The sequence below is a fragment of the Taudactylus pleione genome, unplaced genomic scaffold (assembly GCF_031769625.1).
Source record: "Taudactylus pleione unplaced genomic scaffold, aTauple2 ptg000423l, whole genome shotgun sequence".
NCBI lineage: Eukaryota > Metazoa > Chordata > Amphibia > Anura > Myobatrachidae > Taudactylus > Taudactylus pleione.
In genome coordinates this window covers 2,556,833-2,581,539 of record NW_028284825.1, presented here as the reverse complement: position 1 = coordinate 2,581,539, position 24,707 = coordinate 2,556,833, and the positions used below count along the sequence as shown (strand labels likewise).

General features: G+C 48.9%; 1 protein-coding gene across 5 annotated transcripts in view; it reads right to left on the bottom strand.

The window, feature by feature from the left end:
• Positions 1 to 24,707, bottom strand: part of SMG7 (SMG7 nonsense mediated mRNA decay factor) — an 89,730-nt gene that overhangs the window by 7,134 nt on the left and 57,889 nt on the right. For 3 of the 5 annotated variants that reach the window (XM_088447213.1, XM_088447214.1, XM_088447215.1), the window contains exons 14-17: positions 23,963 to 24,395; positions 23,732 to 23,855; positions 23,237 to 23,628; positions 10,956 to 11,345 (exon numbers count right to left, since the gene is read on the bottom strand). In XM_088447213.1, coding sequence (XP_088303339.1) covers positions 10,956 to 11,345; positions 23,237 to 23,628; positions 23,732 to 23,855; positions 23,963 to 24,395 — 1,339 coding nt within the window. Of the gene's footprint in view, positions 1 to 9,850; positions 10,001 to 10,955; positions 11,346 to 23,236; positions 23,629 to 23,731; positions 23,856 to 23,962; positions 24,396 to 24,707 lie in introns of all 5 variants that reach the window. The other 2 variants (XM_088447211.1, XM_088447212.1) reach the window with 1 other exon arrangement.

Genomic DNA, 24,707 nt, shown 5'->3' with positions numbered 1-24,707 from the left:
TGGTTATTACATTGGGTGGATTTTGGGGTTTCCTTCTCAGCCCAACCTTACCTTACAGAATTCCTGTATGGCACCATATAACTTGGGCATAGAGATTCCCTGTCGCAGAGCACAGACTTCCCGCATGGCACCAAATAACCTGAGCATAGAGATTCCCTGTCGCAGAGCACAGACTTCCCGCATGGCGCCATATAACCTGAGCAGAGAGATTCCCTGTCGCAGAGCACAGACTTCCCGCATGGCGCCATATAACCTGAGCATAGAGATTCCCTGTCGCAGAGCACTGACTTCCCGCATGGCGCCATATAACCTGAGCATAGAGATTCCCTGTCACAGAGCACTGACTTCCTGCATGGCACCATATAACCTGAGCATAGAGATTCCCTGTCACAGAGCACAGACTTCCTGCATGGCGCCCTATAAACCTGAGCATAGAGATTCCCTGTCGCAGAGCACAGACTTCCTGCATGGCGCCCTATAAACCTGAGCATAGAGATTCCCTGTCGCAGAGCACTGACTTCCCGCATGGCACCAAATAACCTGAGCATAGAGATTCCCTGTCGCAGAGCACTGACTTCCCGCATGGCGTCCTATAAACCTGAGCATAGAGATTCCCTGTCGCAGAGCACTGACTTCCCGCATGGCGTCCTATAAACCTGAGCATAGAGATTCCCTGTCGCAGAGCACTGACTTCCCGCATGGCGTCCTATAAACCTGAGCATAGAGATTCCCTGTCGCAGAGCACAGACTTCCTGCATGGCGCCCTATAAACCTGAGCATAGAGATTCCCTGTCGCAGAGCACAGACTTCCCGCATGGCGCCCTATAAACCTGAGCATAGAGATTCCCTGTCACAGAGCACTGACTTCCCGCATGGCACCAAATAACCTGAGCATAGAGATTCCCTGTCGCAGAGCACAGACTTCCCGCATGGCGCCATATAACCTGAGCAGAGAGATTCCCTGTCGCAGAGCACAGACTTCCCGCATGGCGCCATATAACCTGAGCATAGAGATTCCCTGTCGCAGAGCACTGACTTCCCGCATGGCGCCATATAACCTGAGCATAGAGATTCCCTGTCACAGAGCACTGACTTCCTGCATGGCGCCCTATAAACCTGAGCATAGAGATTCCCTGTCGCAGAGCACAGACTTCCCACATGGCGCCATATAACCTGAGCATAGAGATTCCCTGTCACAGAGCACAGACTTCCTGCATGGCGCCCTATAAACCTGAGCATAGAGATTCCCTGTCGCAGAGCACAGACTTCCTGCATGGCGCCCTATAAACCTGAGCATAGAGATTCCCTGTCGCAGAGCACTGACTTCCCGCATGGCACCAAATAACCTGAGCATAGAGATTCCCTGTCGCAGAGCACTGACTTCCCGCATGGCGTCCTATAAACCTGAGCATAGAGATTCCCTGTCGCAGAGCACTGACTTCCCGCATGGCGTCCTATAAACCTGAGCATAGAGATTCCCTGTCGCAGAGCACTGACTTCCCGCATGGCGTCCTATAAACCTGAGCATAGAGATTCCCTGTCGCAGAGCACAGACTTCCTGCATGGCGCCCTATAAACCTGAGCATAGAGATTCCCTGTCGCAGAGCACAGACTTCCCACATGGCACCAAATAACCTGAGCATAGAGATTCCCTGTCACAGAGCACAGACTTCCTGCATGGTGCCCTATAAACCTGAGCATAGAGATTCCCTGTCGCAGAGCACAGACTTCCTGCATGGTGCCCTATAAACCTGAGCATAGAGATTCCCTGTCGCAGAGCACAGACTTCCCGCATGGCGCCCTATAAACCTGAGCATAGAGATTCCCTGTCACAGAGCACTGACTTCCCGCATGGCACCAAATAACCTGAGCATAGAGATTCCCTGTCGCAGAGCACAGACTTCCCGCATGGCGCCATATAACCTGAGCAGAGAGATTCCCTGTCGCAGAGCACAGACTTCCCGCATGGCGCCATATAACCTGAGCATAGAGATTCCCTGTCGCAGAGCACTGACTTCCCGCATGGCGCCATATAACCTGAGCATAGAGATTCCCTGTCACAGAGCACTGACTTCCTGCATGGCGCCATATAACCTGAGCATAGAGATTCCCTGTCACAGAGCACAGACTTCCTGCATGGCGCCCTATAAACCTGAGCATAGAGATTCCCTGTCGCAGAGCACAGACTTCCCACATGGCGCCATATAACCTGAGCATAGAGATTCCCTGTCACAGAGCACAGACTTCCTGCATGGCGCCCTATAAACCTGAGCATAGAGATTCCCTGTCGCAGAGCACAGACTTCCTGCATGGCGCCCTATAAACCTGAGCATAGAGATTCCCTGTCGCAGAGCACTGACTTCCCGCATGGCACCAAATAACCTGAGCATAGAGATTCCCTGTCGCAGAGCACTGACTTCCCGCATGGCGTCCTATAAACCTGAGCATAGAGATTCCCTGTCGCAGAGCACTGACTTCCCGCATGGCGTCCTATAAACCTGAGCATAGAGATTCCCTGTCGCAGAGCACAGACTTCCTGCATGGCGCCCTATAAACCTGAGCATAGAGATTCCCTGTCGCAGAGCACAGACTTCCTGCATGGCGCCCTATAAACCTGAGCATAGAGATTCCCTGTCGCAGAGCACAGACTTCCCGCATGGCGCCCTATAACCTGAGCATAGAGATTCCCTGTCACAGAGCACTGACTTCCCGCATGGCGCCCTATAAACCTGAGCATAGAGATTCCCTGTCACAGAGCACTGACTTCCCGCATGGCACCAAATAACCTGAGCATAGAGATTCCCTGTCGCAGAGCACAGACTTCCCGCATGGCGCCATATAACCTGAGCAGAGAGATTCCCTGTCGCAGAGCACAGACTTCCCGCATGGCGCCATATAACCTGAGCATAGAGATTCCCTGTCGCAGAGCACTGACTTCCCGCATGGCGCCATATAACCTGAGCATAGAGATTCCCTGTCACAGAGCACTGACTTCCTGCATGGCGCCATATAACCTGAGCATAGAGATTCCCTGTCACAGAGCACAGACTTCCTGCATGGCGCCCTATAAACCTGAGCATAGAGATTCCCTGTCGCAGAGCACTGACTTCCCGCATGGCGCCATATAACCTGAGCATAGAGATTCCCTGTCGCAGAGCACTGACTTCCCGCATGGCGCCATATAACCTGAGCATAGAGATTCCCTGTCACAGAGCACTGACTTCCTGCATGGCGCCATATAACCTGAGCATAGAGATTCCCTGTCACAGAGCACAGACTTCCTGCATGGCGCCCTATAAACCTGAGCATAGAGATTCCCTGTCGCAGAGCACAGACTTCCCACATGGCGCCATATAACCTGAGCATAGAGATTCCCTGTCACAGAGCACAGACTTCCTGCATGGCGCCCTATAAACCTGAGCATAGAGATTCCCTGTCGCAGAGCACAGACTTCCTGCATGGCGCCCTATAAACCTGAGCATAGAGATTCCCTGTCGCAGAGCACTGACTTCCCGCATGGCACCAAATAACCTGAGCATAGAGATTCCCTGTCGCAGAGCACTGACTTCCCGCATGGCGTCCTATAAACCTGAGCATAGAGATTCCCTGTCGCAGAGCACTGACTTCCCGCATGGCGTCCTATAAACCTGAGCATAGAGATTCCCTGTCGCAGAGCACAGACTTCCTGCATGGCGCCCTATAAACCTGAGCATAGAGATTCCCTGTCGCAGAGCACAGACTTCCTGCATGGCGCCCTATAAACCTGAGCATAGAGATTCCCTGTCGCAGAGCACAGACTTCCCGCATGGCGCCCTATAACCTGAGCATAGAGATTCCCTGTCACAGAGCACTGACTTCCCGCATGGCGTCCTATAAACCTGAGCATAGAGATTCCCTGTCACAGAGCACAGACTTCCTGCATGGCACCAAATAACCTGAGCATAGAGATTCCCTGTCGCAGAGCACAGACTTCCCGCATGGTGCCATATAACCTGAGCATAGAGATTCCCTGTCGCAGAGCACCGACTTCCCGCATGGCACCAAATAACCTGAGCATAGAGATTCCCTGTCGCAGAGCACAGACTTCCCGCATGGCGCCCTATAAACCTGAGCATAGAGATTCCCTGTCACAGAGCACAGACTTCCTGCATGGCACCAAATAACCTGAGCATAGAGATTCCCTGTCACAGAGCACAGACTTCCCGCATGGCGTCCTATAAACCTGAGCATAGAGATTCCCTGTCGCAGAGCACAGACTTCCTGCATGGTGCCCTATAAACCTGAGCATAGAGATTCCCTGTCACAGAGCAACGACTTCCCGCATGGCACCAAATAACCTGAGCATAGAGATTCCCTGTCACAGAGCACAGACTTCCCGCATGGCGCCCTATAAACCTGAGCATAGAGATTCCCTGTCGCAGAGCACAGACTTCCCGCATGGCGCCCTATAAACCTGAGCATAGAGATTCCCTGTCACAGAGCACAGACTTCCCGCATGGCGCCCTATAAACCTGAGCATAGAGATTCCCTGTCGCAGAGCACAGACTTCCCGCATGGCACCAAATAACCTGAGCATAGAGATTCCCTGTCACAGAGCACTGACTTCCCGCATGGCACCAAATAACCTGAGCATAGAGATTCCCTGTCGCAGAGCACAGACTTCCCGCATGGCACCAAATAACCTGAGCATAGAGATTCCCTGTCACAGAGCACAGACTTCCCGCATGGCGCCCTATAAACCTGAGCATAGAGATTCCCTGTCACAGAGCACAGACTTCCCGCATGGCGCCCTATAAACCTGAGCATAGAGATTCCCTGTCGCAGAGCACAGACTTCCCGCATGGCACCAAATAACCTGAGCATAGAGATTCCCTGTCACAGAGCACAGACTTCCCGCATGGCGCCCTATAACCTGAGCATAGAGATTCCCTGTCGCAGAGCACTGACTTCCCGCATGGCACCAAATAACCTGAGCATAGAGATTCCCTGTCGCAGAGCACAGACTTCCCGCATGGCACCAAATAACCTGAGCATAGAGATTCCCTGTCACAGAGCACAGACTTCCCGCATGGCGCCCTATAAACCTGAGCATAGAGATTCCCTGTCACAGAGCACAGACTTCCCGCATGGCGCCCTATAAACCTGAGCATAGAGATTCCCTGTCGCAGAGCACAGACTTCCCGCATGGCACCAAATAACCTGAGCATAGAGATTCCGTGTCACAGAGCACAGACTTCCCGCATGGCGCCCTATAAACCTGAGCATAGAGATTCCCTGTCACAGAGCACTGACTTCCTGCATGGCGCCCTATAAACCTGAGCATAGAGATTCCCTGTCACAGAGCACTGACTTCCTGCATGGTGCCCTATAAACCTGAGCATAGAGATTCCCTGTCACAGAGCACTGACTTCCTGCATGGTGCCCTATAAACCTGAGCATAGAGATTCTCTGTCACAGAGCAACGACTTCCCGCATGGTGCCAAATAACCTGAGCATAGAGTTTCCCTGTCGCAAAGCACCGTCTTCCCGCATGGCGCCATATAACTTGGGCAGAGAGATTCCCTGTCGCAGAGCACCGACTTCCCGCATGGCGCCATATAACCTGGGCATAGAGATTCCCTGTCGGAGATGATCACTTAAACTCAGTTTGAGAATAGCTTGGACTTGGCTTATTTCGTAGAGGCTAGAAGTTTTCCTTACCAAATAACCCCACACTAGTCAGACATGGGTGAGCTGGGCCATCATATTTCCCCAAACATCTCTGTATGCACACAACAGACATTGGCAGGACAAATGGTTACAAAGGCCAGGGGCTAGGAGCTGCAGCTCAGCTATTTCCATATTGAAGTACTAAAAACTTAAAACTCACAAGCCTACTACACAAATATATCTTCTTCCTGTAATTACACTGTTTGATTACAAGTCTATAATTACACTTTCAGATTTTTAGGCATTATTTTAGCTCCGAAAATGGAGGATCATATGAGGAGAGGGGGTGAGGACCGACCTATTGTAATTAATCTCCAAGACATGAAATAGAAGAAAAAGACAAACATGAAGTGGGCAGTGTTAAGGTGCGTACACACGTAACGATTTTATGAACGATTTGTCATTGACGATATCGTTATCGTCAAGTTGTTCAAAAAATAGTTCAGTTTTAAGCACCAACCGATGAGCGATAACTACCAATGCGCGCTCCCGTTTGTAGTTGGTAGTTCTCATTCATCGTCCATTCTGTCTGTCCTACATAACGATTTTGTTAGTAAAATCGTTCATACTTGACAGAATCAAAGATTAACGGTGGCCATTCACTGTATGCATGCTAACGATATCGTTCATGAGATCGTTGACAAAATCGTTCATTTCAGTACACAAAATAGTTTGCTTTTTCAAGGGAAAACCTGAAGGGAAATCGTTAATGAAAATAGTTAACTACACAAATCGTTACGTGTGTATGCACCTTTAGAGCCTGAAGCCAGTCACTATTAGAGGGTAAATCACATTTAGCCCTGTGTGGCATTTATCATGGTAGACAAACATTGCGCCTTTTCCCGCGCATCTCTATTGGGTGCAAGGAAAAATGAGCAAAGGATATTTGTCATTGAGTGCCTTCACCCGCCCCTTCCGGCGGCACGATGTACTGAATCAAATCATCTTCTTAGAATGTTAATAGAAACAGTATTTCTTCTCAGCCTACTCAGTGTCCACATATATGTTAGAGCGAGTGGCTAAAGCTGGGTACACACCTTAAGACAAAGCAATACACAGTGCATGATCCCCCGTACGTTAGCGCAATGCATCTTTACATGCTGCAGGTAACTGCACCACATTGTCATTCCATCTGCTGTGCTGCACAGCAGATGGAATGACAATGAATGACGGCTGGGGCGTACACACTATACGAGGTGTACGATATATTGCATGGTGTGTGCCCAGTTTAAGACAACATGTAGCCAGACTCAGTGTATGGTAACAAGCACAGCAGAGCAGTGACGTAAGGCTCCTGTCAAACTAGTTTGGGAAGATTGTTGTGTCAAATGCACTAACACAAAAAGATCACACATCCAACTTGCTAAAAGCACAGGTTATAGCCTATACAAGTCTGTCTGCAGCTCTGGGCAGTTATACTAAAAATGCTGCTCTACAGTTTCCACAAGTCAAGGCTCCAGTAGATGTCATGTACTGCTGACATTATGAAGGCAATTTCTATAAACTTAACATTTTGGAAGACCCCAATATATATAAGCCTGCACACTGATACCTGCAACTTTTGATAAAAACTGTTTTTTCCATCTAACTTTTTGTATTACGCCATCAATGTACAAGCACAGGCCGAGTCATTTATTCATGGTATACAAAACTGCCGCCATACGGTCTGCATTGGAGATAGGGTGTGCGATGTTAGGTCGACCAAGAGGATTTCAACCTGGTAAAAATGTGATCATGACAAAATCCATCATGTCTACACAGATGACCTGTCGACATGATAGAATGTCGACCTAATATTCCTGCTGGGCCAGCAGTCACTTACCTAGTCCCGCGATGTCTCCATTGTTTGCTCCCGGGTCCTGGCCATCATGTGACTGTCAGTTCTGGTGAAGTGACCTCATGCACTGGCGTTCCGGTCAGAATACCCACTCTATTTCTAACCGTCCCTTTACTGCCTTACCCCAAACTTCCCCCGCAGCCTAAACATCGGCATTCTGAGAATGCCGAATTCTCACATGGCGACATTTCATAGGTCGACATGCTGAGGATTTCAGCATGGTGCCCGTTGACACATTGAACCATGTTACATTGTGGTGTCAACACTATGAAAGTTGACATGTTCACTCTCGACCATGTGGCTGGATCCCCTGGAGAGAACCAAATTCAGAGATCAACTTAGTGTATCAAAGGGAAGCTATTTCCCGACCCTTTGTTTTCATGTCTGCCTTTATTCTGTATACCTTGTATGTCCTTATTTTATGGCTGTCCTCTTCTCCTCACTCTCTAAATGCAAGGAGCCACAGACTTCCATAGCATCAAACGATAATATTAACATTAGCTGTAAAAATCGGGTTGGGAATGGGATGCCGGCAGTCGGGATCCCACTGGTCAAAAACCTGACGCCAGGATCCAGACAGGGTTAGCAGACACTTGTTGGTTGATATGCTAACCCTCCCCCCCTTAGTGCCTAACCCTAAACCTAATTCTGACCCTCCCCCTAACCCCGCTACTTACCTTCGGCATCCCAGCACCGGGATTCTGACCGGTGTCAGTAATGTAAGAGTCGTCCTGACCGCCTGGATGCTGAACGCATCCCGTAAAAAAAAAAAATCACATGAGGACTGTACAACATGGAAAATCAATGGCTCTAGTAAAAGCTGAAGAATATCCCTGCTAGAGCCAGAGACAATTTAATCCCATATTGTAATGGTATATTAAAATCTTCCAACTTAGATTTGAAATGACTTGGTTGATTTACTGGGGGATCATGATTAAACTTTGGTTGAAAAGGTTTATAGAAAAGAGTAATTTCCTGCAGAAGCTCTTGTGAGATTATCTAGGCAGAAAAACATTGGTTTGGTTTCTGCTCACTTCTTTTAAAGAGCAAAGAAAAAACAAAACAAAAAAAAAAACCCTCTCGTCTATTTAAATCTGCTCAAGAGACCCTTGCAGAACAAGGTAAAGTTCATCAAAACCTCTGTGCTGCAAGAGTAAGTCTTCTGAAAAGAATTTTTGTAAAACAAATGTAATTACAGGGACTTTATGGGCCTCATTTATCAATGAGTTTTCATTCACAATGAGTGATAAAACTTGTTGCATATTATAATGGTGCTCCAGCCAATCAGCTCCCAACTGTCATCTGTTTAAAAAAATGATAGTTGGAAGCTGATTGGCTGGAGCACCATTATAATATGCAACAAGTTTTATCACTCATAGTGAACAATAAAACTTGTTGATAAATGAGGCCCTGTGTACTCTCAACAATCGCAGTGTCGGCAGACAGCATAATGTTGACAGGCACAAAATGTCAACATCCAATTTTAAGCCTCACCATGAAAAAAAAAAACTATTTCCATTGTCAGCATTTCATATAACCAACATTTTAACCTTGTTGAGATTCCATTATGGTGATGACCTTTTGGCTGTCGATCTGACGACTACATCCCTAATTACAGTAGGCATACCCTCACTAGCTCCTAGATTTGACAGTCGGATCCACCCTTGTTTAGTTTAAGGGGGTTACAAATATCTCTATAGTATACTCAACACTGATCATTGCTGCGTCCACACTGATTATTTGGAATGAGATTACAGGTGCCTGGAGAGCTTGTTCAGATCACAACCATCTGCACAATCAATCAATCTTGTGACAGATCTCTACTGAGACATGCAATCAAAATGTCACACACCCCCAGCAACCTGAAGCCTGAGGAAGGGTAAGAAAGGGGCCAGAAAACGCTCAAGACAAGGATGAGAAACCGGATCAACAGACATTAAAGCCTTTGTTTAAACTTATCTGTAACAATTACTAACTAAAAATCCTATTACAGTGCTCAAAATGGTTTGTTGTTCCCATTAACAATATATGAACATTTCCTGTTACAATTTCACGTTTTTCTCGCTGAAAGACAAATAACTTGAATGCACACACACACACTATACATGTATACATGTCTTTTACTCCCAGATCATGTGATCAGAGCAGAAACATACTGGATTCATTAAGTATCAAAGCACTAAGGAGATGCAGGTCTGCAAGAATGTGCCGACAGCTTCCACGTTGCAGGAAGGACACAGAGACCAAAGACAGACAGACAGAGAGCAGAAGCAGAGGGGAGAGTCCACCACACAGAATACATACAAAGAGGCTTCGTCCAGGGAGAGAGGCCAGGGGGCCGAGCAGAGCTGGGTAAAGATCAGGAGGAGGGGAGAAAGCCAGCTCTTCCTCCTCCTCTAGAGCAGCCAGACTCTTTAACAGGTCCGGGGGCAGGAGAGGGGAACGCTTCGGTTCCTAGTAAGATACAGGCAAGAAGAAACAAACAAGGGAAGAGGGGAGAGAAAGAAAAGCAGAAAAAATAAAATGCAGAAAGTACGAGAGAAAGTTATACAAATTGATATAGAATATTAATGAAAGAACAGACCAGGGATTGCATAAATAATTACCGCAGTGTCTTAATTTACTGTACCATTAAATAGTATCAAGACTATCCCACACCACCTACGTAGTCTAAGAAATTCTTAGTGTACTTACAGGGGCGCCAAGAGGAGTGTCTGGCAGGTACATATTAGCTGGACCTGGCTAGGGGAGTGGGAGAGCAGAGAAGTTATAATATGGCCTAACAACCCCCACATCCTCCTTGCCAATGTGCGCCATAAGGACGGGGCTTAGCCGTGCCACCTCTAGCTCCCATACCTTTACCCGGGGACCTGCCCAAAGTCTGCATATGCATGCTTAGTAATGTGTAAGAAGTGGGCGGCGATAGTGTACAACATGTGGCCCTACAGCTGCTGTGGAACTACACATCCCAGCATGCCCTGCCACAGTTTTGCTATTAGGACATGCTAAAATTGTGACAGGGCATTCTCTCATGTGTAGTTCCACAGCAGCTCAAGGGCTGCATGTTGAATACCCCCATTGTATGTCATCGTCAGCCACTTTGAATCAGGTTTAGACACGGAAACCACTATTTGCTATGCTTAAACAATATTGTCAATGTCAATATATTATAAATCACATCCCATTGTAGCATAGTATACCTAAGCCACACTGACGTCTATTACCTAGTGCTGTTATTATCCTGCAATCCCCGTCCTACGTACTGGTGAAAGGAGGGAGCAGATACATAGGAAAGTCACTCACAGTCATAAAACACAGCACAGAGTAATACGAAGGATGGGACTGAGAAGGTCGGTGAACCATGGAGGATACACTCAATTTCTGGCCATACATCACACACATTACTTACCTCAAAGGGCATTCTATTCATGGAGTCCTGGCCTGAGCGATAGCTGATAGGCTGGCGCTTGCCCCTTTGATTATTAACAGATTGCTGTGCCAAAAGGGCCCGGTTGTCATTTAGGTTGTAGGATGTTTGGTCCCCCCAGTAGAAGTCTGACATCTTCATTTCAGAAGTGTTCTGGTTATAGGCATCCATTGGGAAAGGCTTCATCTTTTTCTCCAGAGGCTGCTGCATGACTGGGTGCTGTAGGCACTGCTCCAACATGCTCAGAGGCTCTGACGGCAGGCGACCGTCCATGAAATAAGCTTGTTTCATGGGCGGCAGTAGCTTTCCAAGTGAGTTTGACACTTGAGGAGAACTCCATAGCTGTTTGGATTTGTCTGCTGCCTGCTGGTACTAGAAAACAGAAATATCCATCATACACAACATCTGACAAAGCCTAAGCTACCCCATCATCTAAAACAGGGGTGGGGAACCTTTTTCTGCCGAGGGCCATTTTGATAAATATAACATTATTTGCGGGCCTGGTGCAGGCCATGCCCCCTCCATATGTCATGCGGGGGCAGGGCCACAATCACCAATGATTACAGCAATAACAGGAGCATCCTGAGGATGCTCTGGGGAGCTGTAAAGGCAGCGGTGTGACAGTCCTGAAGCGTCCTAATGATGCTTCAGGCGGCACTGCTGCATAGATTATGGCTGTAGGGTGACATTTGAGGCTAGCAGAAAAAAGCTCAGAGGGCCAGACAAAATGATTCCGGGGACCTTATATGGCCCTCGGGCCTGAGGTTCCCCTTCCCCGATCTAAAAAACACATGGCCGTGATTCATTCAACTTGAAAAATGAGAGGTGAAAAAAAAAAAATTGCACAAATTGTATCAATGCTCTGAAATAACATTTTATTAATAGTTTTCTCATAAGTATCCAATGCCACACTCTCACCAAAACCTAGCCACTCCCACTTGTGACATCTGAAAAGGATAATTATTCATGGCTGGATATAGCCACACAAAACTTTATTTTTAATCAGCACACAGTACCTGGTGTACACTATTGTAAATACAAAAAAAGTGTAATGACTTCCATCAAAGCATGCATTCAGCATAATGTGAGACGCTGAAAACAGGAAGTCTTATTAAAAAAGAAAAAAAATATATATATAGCATCGCTCCCAAAACAGTTTAAAAAGAAGGGCTCGCCTTGACAACTACATTCCTTTTCTGTCAAGTGGCCTCCTGGCTTGTGATAGTGTGTGGTAACGGTAATACGTAAACTATTGCAATATTTGGCAACTAATAAAGGAAATAATAATGGTCTCACTGTGGGCCCTATGGACTTCAGAGAAAGTTAACAAAGGTAAGTTTTACCATAAATCTCCTTTTCTACTTCAATGTCCATAGGGAGACAATGGGGATGTCCCAAAGCAGTTGTTCAAGGGCGGGAAGGCTCCTGAGCTGATAAGAGAACCCTACGCCCGAAGGAAGCATCCTGAGAGGCAAATGTATCAAAGGCATAAAATCTAAGAAAGGTGTTGATAGACAACCAGGAGGCCGCCCTGCATATCTGTTCAGCTGAGTTGCCATGCCGGGCTGCCCATGAAGAACCCACAGAGCGAGTAGAATGAGCAGATACTGTAGCCGGCACAGGAAGGCCAGACTGCGTGTAAGCCTTTGAGATAGTCATGCGAATCCATCTGGCCAGAATGTTTGTTAGCTGGCCATCCCTTCTTGTGGAATCCATATAGGACGAAGAGGGAGTCCGATTTCCTGATGGAAGTAGAATGGTCCATGTAGATCTTCAGAGCACAGACCACATCCAAAGAGGCCTCACCTGCCGAGAGGTCTAGTGATTGATAGGCCGGTCCAACCACAATTTCCTCGTTTAGGTGGAAATGCGAGACCACCTTGGGGAGGAAGCCCGGGCGTGTTCTAAGAACCACCCTGTCCAGATGAAAATTAAAAAGGGGAGCGACATGAAAAGCACCCCTAAATCCCATACCCTATGGGCAGATGCGATAGCCAGAAGAAACAGTCTTCGCAGTGAGCCACTTGACATTCACTGATTCCAGGGGTTCGAATGGAGGTTCTTGAAGTGCTTGGAGAACCACTGCCAAATCCCATGGAGCTACAGGAGGGATATAGGGAGGCTGTATATGTAGAGCACCTTGCAGGAAGGTGTGAATATCTGGTAGAGGAGCAAGTCTGCTTTATCCATCTGGTTCAAGCGCAGAGACCTGCACTTTCAGAGATACTAGGCGGAGGCCTAGATCCAATCCAGCCTGAAGAAAGGCAAGAATACTAGACACCTTAAAAACTTGGGAGTCAGTTTCTTGGAGCACACTATTGGAAATATGTATGCCATATTCTGTGATAAATCCTGTCTGAGGCCAGTTTACGGGCCCTGAGCATGGTCTGGACCACACAGAGCTGGAAAATCCCTTAGCCGTTAGGAGGGATGTCTCAAGAGCCAAGCCGTTAAAGACAGAAGGGCCATGTCCGGATGTAGACATGGACCCTGAGACAACAGGTCTACCCCTAGAGGAAGTTGAAGAGGAAAGTCTATGGAGAGTTCTGAAGATCAGAGTACCAATGGCGTCTGGGCCAAGCCAGAGATATCATCAGGACTGCTTGAACTTCCTTAGAACTCCAGGAAGCAGGGATATTGGGGGAAAAAGGTATGCCAAATGGAAGGTCGATTTCACTGACAATACATCCACGAAGGCTGCTTCAGAGTCCCTTGTCCTGGTTCCATATACTGGAAGTTTGTTGCTGTGACTTGAGGCTATGAGATCCACATCCGGCAGACCCTATTTGTTCATCAGGAGCTGAAAGACTTCTGGATGTAGAGACTACGCTCTTGCATGCACGTCGTGACGGCTGAGGAAATCTGCTTCCCAATTGAGATCTCCTGGGATGAATACCGCGGAGACAGCGTTCGGTCCATGTCAGAATGTGGGACACTTCTGCCATTGCTGCCCGGCTCAGAGTGCCTCCTTAGTGATTGAGGTAGGCAACTGCTGTGGCGATGTCGGACTGTACTTGTACTGGCCTGTCCTGAAGAATATCCTGAGCCAGAGTGAGAGCTCTGTAGATGGCTCGAAGTTCCAAGACATTGATGGTAACGCTGCCTCGACTGGGGTCCAGCGGCCCTGGAAGGAGTGCTGGCCGGTCACTGCGCCCCACCCTTGGAGGCTTGCGTCCGTGGTGAGGAGAGCCCAATCCGGGATCCAAAAGGGGCGACCCTTGTCTAAATGGAATATCTGCAGCCACCAGCATAGGGACAGGTGAACCTCCGGGGGGAGGCCCATCGTCTGGGATCGAAGTAGATGGGGTAGGCCGTACCACCTAGAGAGGATCAGGCGTTGTAGGGGCCTGGAGTGAAATTGAGCGAACTCCACCAAGTCGAAGGTGGACACCATTGATCCCAATGTCTGCATTGCAGCGTGAATTGACACTCGGCGACTGCGGAGCAGTCTGCACACTCTGTTGTATTAAGGAGATCTTGTCTGCTGTTAGAAAGATTCTTTGAACCTGAGTGTCCTATATGTACCATTCTTTGAGAAGGTGTCAGGGAAGACTTTTTCCAGTTGATCAGCCAACCGAGCGTTTGTAGGAAGGCAATTGTTACCTGCAGATGGCGGTGAAGAATCTCTGGGGGAGCTGGCTAACAGCAAGAGGTCTAAATATGGGAGTAGTCTGATCCCTTAACGACGAAGGGAGGTCGCCATAACTTGATTTTGGTAAACACCCGAGGGGCCGTTGAGAGGCCAAATGGTAGGGCCTAAAATTGGTAATGCCGCTGTAGGATAGCAAACCGGAGATATTGTTGATGAGAATGCACTATAGTTACATGTAGGTAAGCGTCCTGAATGTCTAGAGACACCATAAAATCCCCAGGCTCCATAGCCAGGATAATAGAGCGGACGGTTTCCATATGAAAACTGGACACACCGATAACAAGAGATATGGTAAGAACTTACCTTTGTTATCTCTGTTTCTACGAGGTCCATAGGGTCCACAGGTTTGACCTTGGGGTATAGCTGGATCTGGATCCACAGGCACCACGCAGTTAAAGCTTTTGCTGCTGCTCCCAGGATGCACTTGGGTCCATCCTCCTCTATACCCCACCCCCGAGCCACAGGCACCTCAGTTGCTAAGCAGCCCAGGCTGGAGGAGGAGACTAAACAGAGAGAAGGAAGACTGGAACACACAAGAAACCATACGCACAGAAATGGGAGACGGAAAACCGGTGACCAGTAACACAGCCCATTTGAAGCCAGGTGCGTCAGGGCGGGCGCCCTGTGGACCCTATGGACTTCGTAGAAACAGAGATAACAAAGGTAAGTTCTTACCATATATCTTGTTTTCTACTTCAGGGTCCATAGGGGGTCCACAGGGTTGACCTTGGGGATGTCCCAAAGCAGTTCAACTAAGGGTGGGGACGCTCCTGTGCAGAAAGGAGAATCCTGCGCCCAAAAGATGCATCCTGAGAGGCAAAGGTGTCAAACGCATAAAACCTCAAAAACGTCTGAATGGAAGACCAAGTGGCTGCCTTGCACAGCTGAACAGCGGAGGCACCACGTCTAGCAGCCCAAGAAGGACCCACAGACCGAGTGGAATGAGCCTTAACAGAGGCTGGAACAGGTATACCTTCCTGTACATAAGCCTCCCTAATAACAGAACAGAGCCAACGGGCTAAGGTTTGTTTGTTGGCAGGCCAACCCCTCTTATGAAAACCAAAGAGGTCAAAAAGAATCAGACCTTCTAACAGAAGCAGTCCGATCAACAAATTCTGAGAGCACGTACAACGTCCAACGAAGCCTCGCCAGCTGTAAGATCAGGAGACTGAAAAGCTGGCACCACCAGTTCCTGATTGATGTGGAACTTAGACACAACTTTAGGCAAAAACTCAGGACGGGTGCGAAGCACTGCTCTGTCCTGGTGAAAAATTAAGAAGGGGGGACTACAAGAAAGTGCCCCCAACTCGGATACCCTCCTGGCCGAAGCAATTGCCAGGAGAAACCACAGTCTTAAGTGTTAACCACTTGAGGTCAACCGACTCAAGAGGTTCAAAAGGAGGTCCCTGCAGGACCCGAAGAACCACCGCCAAGTCCCACGGAGCCACAAAGGGAGGCTGGATTCTAAGAACACCCTGGAAAAAGGTGTGAACATCAGGCAGTGTAGCGATTCTACGTTGGAACCACACAGACAGAGCCGATACATGAACCTTCAGGGAAGCAAGATGTAAGCTCAGGTCAAGACCTGACTGCAGAAATGCCAAAATCCTAGAAACCCTGAACACCTGAGGATCAAAGTTTCTGGACTCACCACTGAAAGTAAAAGTGTGCCACACTCTGTGGTAAATCCGTGCAGAGGCAGATTTACGCGCCCTCAGCATGGTACTGATGACAGAGCTTGAAAAGCCCCGGGACCTTAAGACGGCTGTCTCAAGAGCCACGCCGTCAAAGACAGCCGACCCAGATCTGGGTAAAGGCAAGGCCCCCGAGACAGCAGGTCCCGACGCTGAGGCAAAAGGAACGGGGCATCGACGGACAAGCTCCTGAGATCAGAGTACCAAGGACGTCTGGGCCATGCTGGAGCCACCAGCAGAAACATGCCCCCGTCCTGTTTGATTTTTCTTAGTACCCGAGGTAGCAGGGAGATCGGAGGGAACAGGTACGCTAGGTGAAATGTCCATTTCACTGACAGCGCGTCCACCAGGCTTGTGCCTGCGTCCCTTGTCCTTGAGCCGTACACGGATAACTTGTAATTGTGACGGGAGGCCATCAGGTCCAACTCCGGCAGTGCCCATTTATCCACGAGACGTTGAAACACCTCTGGGTGAAGCGACCATTCCCCGGGATGCATGTCGTGACGGCTGAGGAAGTCTGCCTCCCAATTGAGGACTCCCGGGATGAAGACTGCCGAAATTGCTGGAAGGTGGCACTCCGCCCAAGCCAGGATCTGAGACACCTCCGACATCGCAGCTCAGCTGCGAGTTCCTCCCTGGTGACTGATGTACGCCACCATGGTGGTGTTGTAGGATTGCACCTGAGCTGCCCTTCTGTGAAGAGCGGTGCCTGACGACAGCAGAGCCCTGTACACGGCCCGCAGTTCCAGCACGTTTATGGGAAGAACTGCTTCCTCCGCAGACCAACGGCCCTGAAGAGACAACGAGCCGGTCACTGCCCCCCAATCCCGGAGACTGGCATCTGTTATGAGCAGAACCCAGTCCGGGATCCAAAAGGGGCGACCCTCGATGAGATGAGCTGGCTGAAGCCACAAAGCTAGAGACTGGCGCACTTCCGAGGACAAGACCAGTGTCTGGGATCGGATCCGGTTAGGTAACGTTCCATTACGATAGAATCTGCCCCTGCAGGGGCCTGGAATGGAACTGGGCAAATTCCACCATGTCGAATGCCGAGACCATGGACCCTAGGACTCTCATGGCTGAGTGAACAGACACCCTGGCACTGCTCAGGCAACTGTGTATCCGCAGTTGTAGTGAAGACACACCTTTTCCGGAGTCAGGAAAATCCTTTGCTGATGAGAATCCAGAAGGGCTCCCAAATGAACCATCCGTTGTGATGGGATCAGAGATGACTTCTTCCAATTTATCAACCACCCGTGTGCTTGAAGACAAGCAATGGTCAGGTGGAGATGTTGAAGTACCACCTCCGGGCAGCTTGCCAGCAGAAGAAGATCGGGGTCAGGGTATACGGCTGCTGCCGTATCTGGACGAAGGTGGGCGGCCATAATTGCCATCACCTTGGTGAACACCCTCGGAGCCGTAGAAAGGCCAAAAGGCAACGCCCGAAACTGGTAGTGATGTTGCAGGATAGCAAACCTCAGATAACGCTGGTGTGCCAGTGCTATGGGCACATGGAGATAGGCGTCCTGGATATCCAGGGAGACCATGTAATCCCCGGGTTCCATCGCCAGAATGATGGAACGTAACGTTTCCATCCTGAACTTGGGAACCCTGAGGTATTTGTTCAGAGACTTCAAATTCAGGATAGGGCGATGAGAACCATTGGGCTTCTGTACCAGAAACAGAGTAGAATAGTATCCCGTCCCGCGTTGAGACTGCAGAACGGGAACAATGACCCCTGCTTGTAGCAAGGATTGTATAGTCACCTGAATCTGGGAAGCTTTGGTCTTGTCCAGAGGACTCGTGCAAAAAAACTGGTGGGGCGGTCTGACCCGAAAAGACAGGGCGTACCCCTGAGAGACTACTTCTCGAACCCAGACATCCGTGGTGGTATTTGTGCCAACACTGTTTGAATTGGAGAAGACCTCCCACTCTGAGGTCCCCCAGAGGGAGGCCCGTCCCATCAGGCCGCAGGTTTTTCCTCCTGCTTGGAAGAAGGGCGTTGAGCACTCCAGGCTTGCTTCTTGGGTTTAGAGGCGGTCTTAGCCGCCGACTGCCTCGGGAAGGACGGACCTTTTGCCTTACCCTGAACCCGAAAGGAACGAAAGGCCGAGCTCCGGACCTTGGCAGGCGTTGCCGCTGAAGGGAGGAAAGCGGACTTGGATTTAGCCAGGGTATTCACTATTTTGTCCAAGTCCGGACCAAATAGCAATTCTCCATTGAAAGGTAAAGCCTTCAGGCCTTTCTTTGAATCGGAGTCCGCTCTCCAGGACCTCAGCCATAAGGATCGGTGGGCAGACACTGCTGCAGCCGATACTGGAGAGGTCAGCAGACTAGCATCCAAAGAGGCTTCTCCAATGTAGGAAGCAGCGTCCCTCATCTGTCCTAACAATGCCCTCTGGACATCCGAAGCGTCGTCCGGAAAGGTATCCTCTAATGCGTTGGCCCAACACTCAATTGGCTTGGCCACCCAAGAGATGGCCATGGACGGTCGGGCCACTGGCCCTGAGAGGGAGTAAATGGACTTTAAGAAAGTCAACTTTCCCGTCCATGGGATCCTTCAGCGAGGATATAGACGGTAATAGCAAAGTAGCGCTCCTTATTAAACGGGTGACATGGGAATCCACCGCCGGTGGAGTTTCCCATTTTTTACAGTGTGCCTCAGGAAAAGGGTAATTAGAAGCCAACCGCTTCTGTGGTAGGAATCTCTTACTGGGCGCCTGCCAAGCCACCGCCATATGATCCGTCAACTGATCAGACAGGGGAAACACCGCAGAAGCCACCTTAGTTTTTTTTTAAACTAGGATACTTCGACTTAGGAGCTGGTGCCTCATCCTCTATTAGGAGAATGGCTCGCACCGCCCTAACCAGCGTTCGCACATTAATGGACGACTTGGTATCCACTTCCTGGACCGATGTGTCCGAGTCAGTGTCATCATGAACCTCCCGATCATCTGAGGACCCCTTGGAGTCCGATACATGCGCCGCCTGCGTCATTAGTGTGCGTTTTGACGTCCTAGATGGCATGTCATTCTGCAACATAGACTGAAAAGCCGAAGACGCGGCCGCCAAATTTTGTACGGAGATGGAGAGCACATCCACCCAGGGTGGAGGAGCCGCCACAGGGGCCTGGAAGGGCACCACAGACTGCTGTGTCACAGGGGAAGCCTGTATATACATAGGTAACCCCGCATAAGGACCAACAGACAGACCCGGGGGGGGCTCCGCAATAATTGCGGGACACCCGGGGAATGGGGGACGGCCGGCTGGGGCAACGCCCTGGTAGGGACAGCAGTTGGGACCGACAGACGGTCCGCAATAGACACCAGCACCTGAGAAAACATCGCCCATGGTGATTCCTGCGTCTCAGGAGGTTTTGATGGACCAGGAACCACCTGGTACCGTCTACACAGGCCATCCTGTGACAAATCCTCCCTATCCACTCCTGCAGAACAGCGTCCGGAGGAGAACACCACCGAAGCTATGGAGTGCTCAATCTCCTCGTCCGTCATGACAAAATATATTATATAAATAAATATATCTGGCAACAGAGCCGAATCAAGCGCACTCACCAGTGTGCTGAACAACAGCCCACAATATGGTACTGTGTAGCACACAACTGTATGTGACGGACCTCACAAATACGTGATTTATATAGGGGAGGTCTGTAGAAATGCCCCTCCCCCACACACCTGTAGGGCTTGTAGGAGAAGTAAAGGGATAGGTATAGGCCCTTTTTTTTATTTTAAATAAAAAGCTTTTGAGGGCTGCTCCTGCAGCCCCCCTGCGCACGGTGACCAGACTCTGGCCGGGCACCAACTCAAACTGAGATGCCTGTGGCTCGGGGGCGGGGTATAGAGGAGGATGGACCCAAGTGCATCCTGGGAGCAGCAGCAAAAGCTTTAACTGCGTGGTGCCTGTGGATCCAGATCCAGCTATACCCCAAGGTCAACCCTGTCGACCGGACCCCCTATGGACGCTGAAGTAAAAAAACTTGTTCAGAGATTTGAGGTTGAGCCGCGATGGGCTTCTGCACCAGGAAAAGGGTGGAATAATTGCCCTTGCCTTGTTGCGAGGAGGGGAACGGAATTATTACTGCTGTATTCAGTAAGGACAGAATGGCTTTTTGGAGTAGCAGGGCCTTGCTTGGGTCCGATGTAGGCCTCGTGCAAAAGAACTGCTTGAGGAGTCGCCTTAGGAAAGATAGAGCATATCTGTGGGAGACCACTTCTCTTAGGGAGAGGCCCACCCCATCAGGCTGTAGGCTTGTCCTCAGACTTGGCAGGTGGATGTCTAGTAGCCCTGACTCGTTTGGCCCTAGACTTGGAGACCTTGGCAGATGCCTGCTGCCGTGGAAAAGAATGACCATTAGCTTTTACTTGAGGACGAAAGGACCGAAAGTATGACGTCCAAGGCTTTGTATTATATGTAGAGGGCAGAAACACCGTCTTGGAAGCTGCCAAAGTAGTCACAATTTTAACTAATTCTGGACCAAATAGGATATCTCCAGAATAAGGAAGGGACTCCCAAGCCCGCTTTATGGGAATGGAGCCAAACAATACAGCGAGCCACTACCGAAGTGACAGATATACTGGAGGCCAGGACAGGAGAGCCGTATCCATAGCTGCTTCTCCTAAGTAGGTGGTTACATCTCTAATATGAGATATGTAGGATAGCTGTTCCCTTGAAGCATTAGGGGGAGGAATGTCTCTTCTAGGGCTTCTGCCCAACTCTCTTTTGCTACCCAGGCCGTAGCCCTAGCAGGATGAGTAATAGCTCCAGTGAGAGTATATGGATTTGTGACAAGCTTCTATACGCCTATCTGCAGTCTTCATCAAGGAGGTTGCAGTATGGATGGGTAAGGTGGTATTCTTAACCAGACGTGTTACATGAGAATCCACTGCTGGGGGAACTTCCCATTTAGTGCAATCAGTAGCTGGAGGACGGCAAAAGGAACTGAACCATTTTGGAATTTGAAACCTTTTACCAGGCATATTCCAAGCTTCACTCATGTGATCAGATAGCTGATCAGAGTGAGGGAACTCTGGTAAAACTACATTTTGACGTTAAAAAGTGCTTGTTTTTTTTTTCTTAGAAGCGGGTTCTTCCTCTTCTAATTTGTAAAATAGATTTTACAGCTCTCACAAGAGCAGGTATATTTAATTTAGAGGGTGTCTCCTGGTCTCCTGAGATGAAGTCAGAGTGAAAGAGGTCTGCATCTTCTGCATCCCCAGATGATATATCAGAATCAGATAACTGGGTGGACTGGGAAGATCACACCACACATTTAGTAGGTAAAGGCTTTTCCTTTTGCTGCATTTGCTGAAAAACTGTAGCAGTATTAGCCAAACTCTGTACTGAGGAAGATAGTACATCTACCCATGGGGAGGCAAAGGATTTGCAGGGAGTACCTGCTGTGGTCATCCCACAGGGCAGGGGGGGGGGGGCTACCACAGGGACTGCTAAGTGGTCCGCAATCTTTGTTAGTACCTGAGAAAAGGCAGCCCAAGGTGGGTCCTGAGGCGGAGACCCTGGGGCTGGGGGGCCTGAGTCTGTGCAACAATTTGTACTGAATGAGGTCCTCTGGGGCTAAGCCCGCTGAGCAGGACTTACAAGACACCAGAGTAGGAGCAGCAGCATCAGTCTGCTTGTTATTCTTTCCTCTGCAGACATAGCCACAGAAATAATAAAACACACAGTATGATACAGTGCAGTGAACACCCTGCAGTATGTGTAATATGGCATAGTGTAGTGTGCAACCGTGCTATATAGTGTGATAGCCCTCACAAATATATAGGAAGTGTGAGGTATAATGAAACCCCTTATACCTTAGTATGTCAGGGTTAAAGGGAAGGTTATAAGCTGACAGTATAGAAAGTAGAGATCAGCACTAGCACAAGTCACATACAATGCAAACAACCACCCCCCCCCCTCCCCCCCTCTATATATCTGCAATTGGCACTACAAATCAACTACACAGACCGCAGTGGCTATTAGGATATAGCACTGTATAATCTGGCCCGTGGGAGAGGTATACAGGGATACTGGACCCAGCATTTCCGAAGACCTGTGAAACAGAAAATGGCTGCCGCGAGTTTCTGAGAGGGCGGAGGGTGAGGGAGGAACAGCTAAGGGAACAGTTAGACCGCAGTGGAATGACGCCGTGAGCTGGGGGAGGGGCTGCAGGGAGAGCTCCTTCTCCCCGTGCTGATGTTAACCACCTCTAAATATGTCTCAGCGCCAGAATATTAATGCCCCGGTGGTCTAGTGCAGTCGTGGGAGCACCAGTGTCCACATCAGTGCCTCTGGTCCGTCTCCTGAGACTGGAGGCTAGACTGCACAAATAAGCGGGTCCCCGCAAGAGTGGGTCCACCTTACCTGTCCCTTGGATTCCGGGCTGCAGTCTGGGGTCCGGGGAGCATGCTATCTAGTCCCCCCCTAGAGCCCAGCCCGGAGTACCTAGCCTGGGCTTGAAGTTACAGCGCCGCAGAGTGGTGATGGAGCAGCAGCGCAGATGTCCAAGGGACAGTCTTTTATTGCTGCTGCTCAGTTTAAAACACTATAAAAACTTGGGCTGCTTGAAGCAGCCCCATTGTTAAAAATGGTGACCCAGCTCCTGCCGGACACCAACGAAGTGGAGCTGCCCTCAGGCTGTGGGTAGGGTATAGGGGGAAGGACCGGAGCATCCTGAGATTGAAAAGCTTTGCTGTTGGTGTCCAGTCCTCCAAGGTCCCAAGGTTTTGACTCGGTTAAGTTCAGCCGTGAAAACAAATCAAATTGGCTATCCTGCTTTTACGCGTTTTGAATAGCCAATAAGATTAATTTGAACTTGCGCTAATTTGGCAAAAAGAACCAGAGTAGAACTGAACTGCTCATTTCTAATATATACATATATTAGCATCACGTAATCAGCATACCTGCTGGAGAGAAGGATGATGTTGAGGATTCTTGCCAAGTGACTGTATAGGTTTAGTCGGCGACTGTTGTTGCTGCTGCTGGGCCAACACTTGAATCTGTAGCTGCGCTGCCGTCTGTGAGCTGGACTGAGTTGGAGAATTGGACGAAGCCTGTGGCTGTGTTTGGCCAGGTAACTGGTTGCCAAGAGCACCCTGGTTAGGTGTCCCTGGGCCAGAGGGTCGTTGCTGACTATAAGGAATGTGGGACTGTTTCCCGGGAGGGCCCTGACTTCCAGCTGCTGAATGAGATGAAGGCTGCAAAAAAGATCCTGGAACACCGGCAGGAAAAGTATAACCAGAGCCCATAGAGAATGCCACAGGAGGTGGGATGACATAGGCAGGAGGAGGAAAACCTGCAGAGAAGAAAGAATAGTTCAGCTATACGTGAGCTCTGGGAGAACATAAAAAACCACAAAACTAGGTACAAACAAAACCGTACATTTTAAAATAAATTACCTGGCCGGCTAGGCAGAGGTGGGAAGGCGCCAGGATGGTGGATAGGTATGAATTGGGTGTTCGTGCTTGAACTCGATGTTGGGGTTACTGATGTTTTCCTTGCCTCGGTGACTGGTGTTTTCACCTGTCACAGAATAAAACATTGCCTTAGATTTGAAAGTACCCTGCCCATTAAGCATAAAAGTATGTGATTGACGAAGCAGCTCCTCCCACTGTATAGGTGGCACATACCTGTACAGCAATACTCTGCTTTGCAGGTTCTTGTATTTTGTCAGCACCAGTCTTCTTGATTTCATTCTTCCTTTTGCTGTTATTATCCTTCTTGTTAACAGCAGTATTCATACCCTTGTTATAATCTCTCTGCTCCTTACCAGCATTCAATGTTCTGGTATAACTCCGTGCTGGCACTTCTCGGTTTACCTCTTGTGGTTTAATGTTCTCTTTGAAGGTAACCACTGGTTTTTCAGACGACTCACAGCTAGGGCTGCGCCCACTGGAAAGAACAGATTTCAAACCAGGGCTCCCTTCAGTTTTTTGAAGCTCTGCTTGTGTAGCCTCCAGTGGAGAGGACCTGTCATCGGCCTCATCTGCATCTTCCATCATCACTTCGGGGATATCCGTGATGAAGGACACTTCTCCTTGGATAGTATGATATTGTATCAGCCTGCCAAGGAAATAATGATCATTTAACTTGTGCAAGAATAGAAATAAACTAAACTATACACCTTTGGACTTGCATGATATTCCCAAATTCAGGCTTAGGTATCAAAGAAATTTACAGTTACAAGCTCACGCTTATATGTAATATAATAAACATGTGGTATGAAAACTACCTAAATGTGCAGTACGTTAATGTAAAAGAACCAGGAGTAATTCAAGGCGCTGTCAGATTAAATATATTTAATCACATAACAGAAAAAAAACATTGTTCTAAATAAACAGAAAAGTAAAATACAATACAATAAAAACAATAGAA